This window comes from Mus caroli, chromosome 16 (assembly GCF_900094665.2).
Source record: "Mus caroli chromosome 16, CAROLI_EIJ_v1.1, whole genome shotgun sequence".
In the NCBI taxonomy this organism is placed as follows: domain Eukaryota; kingdom Metazoa; phylum Chordata; class Mammalia; order Rodentia; family Muridae; genus Mus; species Mus caroli.
The window spans coordinates 33068702-33073943 of record NC_034585.1 but is presented as its reverse complement, the minus strand read 5'-3'; the positions used below and the strand labels follow the sequence as shown (position 1 = coordinate 33073943).

At 37.9% G+C, this 5242-nt stretch overlaps 1 protein-coding gene across 1 annotated transcript in view; it reads right to left on the bottom strand.

Moving 5' to 3' along the window:
- Window positions 1–5242, bottom strand: part of Kpna1 (karyopherin subunit alpha 1) — a 55863-nt gene that overhangs the window by 12192 nt on the left and 38429 nt on the right. Inside the window, exons 7-10 of the mRNA XM_021184981.2 lie at window positions 4576–4666; window positions 4005–4104; window positions 3654–3817; window positions 2017–2095 (exon numbers count right to left, since the gene is read on the bottom strand). Coding sequence (XP_021040640.1) covers window positions 2017–2095; window positions 3654–3817; window positions 4005–4104; window positions 4576–4666 — 434 coding nt within the window. The remainder of the gene's footprint in view (window positions 1–2016; window positions 2096–3653; window positions 3818–4004; window positions 4105–4575; window positions 4667–5242) is intronic.

Sequence of the window (5242 nt, the reverse complement as noted above, 5' to 3'; positions counted from 1 at the left end):
GCAGAGTGGGGGGGGGTATAGGGGACTTTCAGGATAGCATTTGAAATGTAAATGAAGAAAATACCTAATAAAAAATTGGGAAAAATAAATAACGTCCCTAAAATCTATCTAGGATAGTATTTAGCCAAGGGAAGTGTAAGACCTCTACAATAAAAAATTCAAGACAATGACAAAGAAGATACTAGACAATGAAAACAGATTCTGGATGGGCAGAATAAATTTTGTAAAAATGGATATACTGCCAAAACTAATTTCAAAATTAATGCAGTATCTACCAAATCTCTTATGCCACGTTTCTCAGCTTTAGAAAAAGCAATACAGGGCTGGAGAGATGTCTCAGTAGTTAAGAGCACTGACTGACAAAGGTCCTGAGTTCAATTCCCAGCAACCACACAGCTCACAACCACCTGTAATGAAATCTGATGTACTCTTCCAAAGAGTAAAATGCTAATATAAAAAGCACAAAGAATAAAGAATCGTTAGCAACAAGAATATGGTCATAGTTATGGGGAAAGCAGAAGCCAGGGCAAAGATAGGGGATGAAAGAAAAAAAAAAGCATGTGTTAACCTCAGAGCTAAAAGCAGTCAGGCAAACTGCAGTGAACAAATAGGGCAAGAACAAAGACCATGGGTGCCACGGGGAGACAGTGAGAGCGATATTGAGTGAGGCTAGGACTTGGACTTAGGACCACATACACACTGGTCAAGTAGTCTATCACTGAGCTTTATCTAAGCCCTACAAACTTGCCCTAACCCCAACCCAAAGTAAATACATTAACGTGGTTAAAAAATCCAAGATATGGGCTGGCGAGATGTATCAGTGTATAAAGTCATTTGCCACAAAGTCTGGAAACCTGGGTTTGATCCCTAAAACTCATTTTGATGAAAGAATAAAACTAACCCAACAAAGATGTCCCCCCAGGAGCTATGGCACAAGTATGTACATGCACATAATATACAAGCATACAGTATTTTAAAATTTTTTAAATTAAAAAATTTTAAATTTTAAAAATTTAAAAATGTATAAGGACTGCCTAGGTAAGACTCCTTTCCCTTCCTTTCTTTTCCTGTATTCCAACAACCCAGTTATCCTCTGAGATCATCAAAGATATTCATTTCCTATGTACTGTCCCAGAGAAATTTTATACAAGTACAATCAAATATATATTCTCTTTGCCTTGTCTAAGACATCTACACTACGCAATGCAAGAGATGAGCAGTGATAGAGTACCAATGATAGATCTAGCAAAAGAGTGAATGAAGAGTAGAATCAAGCTAGTACCTGCATTACTGGCATGGGCAACTGTTAAAGCCAAATACTGAGACTGGAAACTAAAACAGATAAAGATAAAGAGGGGGGGAAATGAGTTCCCTTGTAGATAGGATAAGCTCTAATTAAAAACACTGTAACCATAACATCTGAGAACACAAATCTAACTGCGTTCTTTCTAGAGATTAGAAAATTGAAGTTGAAGCTGATTAATACAGCTAAAACCTAATACTAATTCTTATAGCACATGCACATAAGGGTGAGGACTGAAGTTACAGAATCCAGGAATGAGGCTTGAAGAACGAACGGCTCCTTAGAACACGGCCACAACAAATGAGAGCACGAAAAGGAGGTTACTGTGGATGACCTGTCTTGTTACTAAAAGTAGAATGGACACCGGGAACTCTGAGGAAAGAGTCTTTCTTACAAAATACTTAGCATATACAAAAGGAGGGCACTACCAGAAAGTATATATACTACTAGAAATCCCATTTGGTGCTTCTAGGATGTGCTACAAATAAAAGCAGAAAGAAAACTGGCTTAGGGAAAAAACCTTTTTTTTTTTTTTTTTATAAGAGAACCTACAATTGCTACAAGTCACAGGACAACAAAGAGGTACTGCAGAAACTGAGAATATTAAACACTGTGTCAGTGGGGATGCTTGACAATACAAAATTCAATATAACAGAACTGTGTTTGTGAAGTCAATGGACTCACTTTACAGAAATCTTACCACGTGTTCATACCTGTGTCTGAATATCATCCCCTGTGACAATGTTTCCCACAGCCCGCAAAGCAGGAGAAACCACTTTATAATCATTATGCCTGCAACCATAAAAAAAAAATGTTAGAGACAACAGTTCTATCCAAAATCTTTTCTTTGGGGATGAAAGTCCAATTAAGGAAGATGCGATTCAATTTTAGAGCAGAAAGGCACTTTAGGACTGCGGCTATTTAGGGAATCCACCATGGCAGCAGAACTGACCATTACCTTAAAAAGCAATCATTCTCCTTATTTTTAAAGAAAATTCTTTTCTAGTAATCTTTACCAGGTACTTCAGCACTGAATTCCACACTTTTACTCTTTGCTACAGGACCTCTCTCCCCCTTACTTGGTCTAGAGCTGCTGAGGTGACAGGGAGGCACAGGCAACATTTATACACTGCACCTATTAATACACTTCAGCAAACTTCAAAACCCAAGTGAGATTCCCATCTCAAATACTTTATTGTTTCCACTAAACTAACAGGCTGCCTTAATGGTCAAGAAAGCTTTCCATAAAGCCTGCTGTGTATGTGTGGAGACAGATATTGAGGACAGACACCCATGTACCTCCAAGACAGACCCTATTACTCTCTTGCTTCACATTTAAGATCTAATGACTAAAATGACGCATGTTGTAAACTTAATACTAAAGAAAAAATGTTTCCCAGATTTTTTTTCTTTTTGTTAACTTGTGACAATACTACACTGCTGGTCTACAATCAGTCTGTGATCAGCTATAACATACAAAACTGTTTTGTACATCGATTAATGTCATGCGGCTTATAACTTTACTATTTCACCATCATAGTATGGCTACATTTTCTTCTAAGTATTAGCTAAAGATTTGGTTAATATAGTCTCAAATTATTTATGCCAAGAGTAAATCTTCCATGCTATCACCAAAAGCATTACAAAAATATGATCTAGTCTGGTTTTTTAGTAAGAAATGGCGATTTATCATAGCAATATGCCTTTGATTTCTAGTACCTGGCCTTAGGCCTTCCAATGTGAGTGGAATAACAGAAACATACAGACAACGCTTTTCAAAACATTCTGCTCAAGGACTAATAATGGTAGAGGAATAATACAGTCTTCATTAGGTCTCAAAAAGGGAACTAAAAATGGCATCAATATAAACAAGAGGCAAATGGCCAATGCATAATAAATCAGTAAGATTTATAGTCAACTAATACCACAGTGCTAGGGATGTGGAAAAATATAGTGTACTAGTTAGCATCAGCTGCTAATGTTTAAGTCTCCACTGAGGGGCCACCTGGATCAGAGTGTACCATGCTGTGGCTGTGAGAGATAGTCTTTCTTGGCTGATGACTGATCATCAGGAGGGCAGGGCCCAGTCCCCTGTGAACAACACCAACCCTAGCGGTAAACTGGCTGAGCATGAGTTGAGCAGCAAGACAGAACATGCCAGTAAGCAGCAGTCATCCAGTCTGTACTTAGTTACTTGCCTGGCTTCCCTCAGTGACAGACTGTGACCTGGAGGTAAAAGTCAAACCCTTTCCTCTCCTCATCTAAGTCCACTTCTAAGACTTTGAGTCATGGCATCAGGAGGGAAAACAACCTAGGAGTGCAAGAGACACCTTCTTAAAGATCATCTTACATCAGAAGTTCCACAAGCCTCCTGCAGACTCCTGCATCGATGACTGCTTGGATTTTATCATTGGGTCCATCTGACAGGTATGAGAGAGCCCAGCAAGCATCAGCTAGTACATCAGTGTCACTGACAAACAGTAACCAAGAAAGGACATTCAGACAGGGAGAAACCTTAGCCTTGTGGACGTTGTACATCGTGGTGCGCACTAGGCTCCGCACCACGATGTACATCGATGACTGCTTGGATTTTATCATTGGGTCCATCTGACAGGTATGAGAGAGCCCAGCAAGCATCAGCTAGTACATCAGTGTCACTGACAAACAGTAACCAAGAAAGGACATTCAGACAGGGAGAAACCTTAGCAAATTCTGGAGGTGGGCTCTTCCCTCTACAGAGATTAGATAAAGCCCATACTGCATTCCGGGTCATGGTCAAGCGGTTTTGCTTTGAAAATAACCTACAAGTGTAATGGTTCCATGGTAAGTCTTAAGATACTAATTGTCTATAAAGGAAATAATTAATACTACTGATAAAGAATGTCTCTAGCTTTTCTCCAGAACAATAAAGATTAACTCCCTTCCTATATTATTCATTCTCTGAAAATAAACTTCACTAATTTTAATTCAGTATTTCAGTAAAAGACATTAGCAATATAACAAGAAGAAACTTGCTGGGCAATGGTGGCTCACGCCTTTAATCCTAGCACTTGGGAGGCAAAGGCAGGCGGATTTCTGAGTATGTTCCAGGACAGCCAGGAACACACAGAGAAACCCTATGTATTCCTTTCTTGAAAAAAACCAAACCAAACAAACAAACAAACAAACAAAGAAACAAAAACAAAAAAACCCAAGAAGATACTTATGACATCTCCAGATGTAATAATTCTCATATATTCATTACTCAAAAGAAAAAAAGAGAAGACACTTACTGCAGAAGAGGAGGAAGGATATTGCAGTTTAAGACATAGTCCCTGCACATGGTACTATCTCCAGCAATGTTGCCAAGAGCCCAGACTGCCTATAAAGGAATCATTCATCAATAAAGTTGTATACTTTCATTCCCTCATAATTCTTTAAAAGAGATGCTGGCATACCACAGTAACATTTTACAAAATCATATAATAGTTCACCAACATTTTATATAAAGACTATTATTAACTTTTAAAATAATTCATCAAGGAGTCAAACCAGTTCCTGGATTAGAATTAGAAATTATGTGACTATGTGGAACAAGTAAAAGGAGCAATTGCTCCATTAAAGTAAAAGTTTTACTAGTAAAAGAAAACTTTTTCCAGTGCTGGGAATTAAACTCAGGACTTCACACAGGCTGAACAATTGCTCCCCCTAAGCTATACTAAGTCTGGAGGCAATTATTTTTAAAGAATCCTATTCTTGCTCATAAGTAATATTTTAGTCCTTTGCACAGAACAAGGATTTAAATGGCTTACTTGGTAGACTAAAAATGTACTTAAGGTTGTTTTTAGTAGAACACTCTAGCGCACAACCGAAATAAAAATATAGAGATGTTTATTAAACTTGTTAAGGTTTAATAAACAATGGTTTCATAAGTGTACATGCCATACTGTACACTTTTAT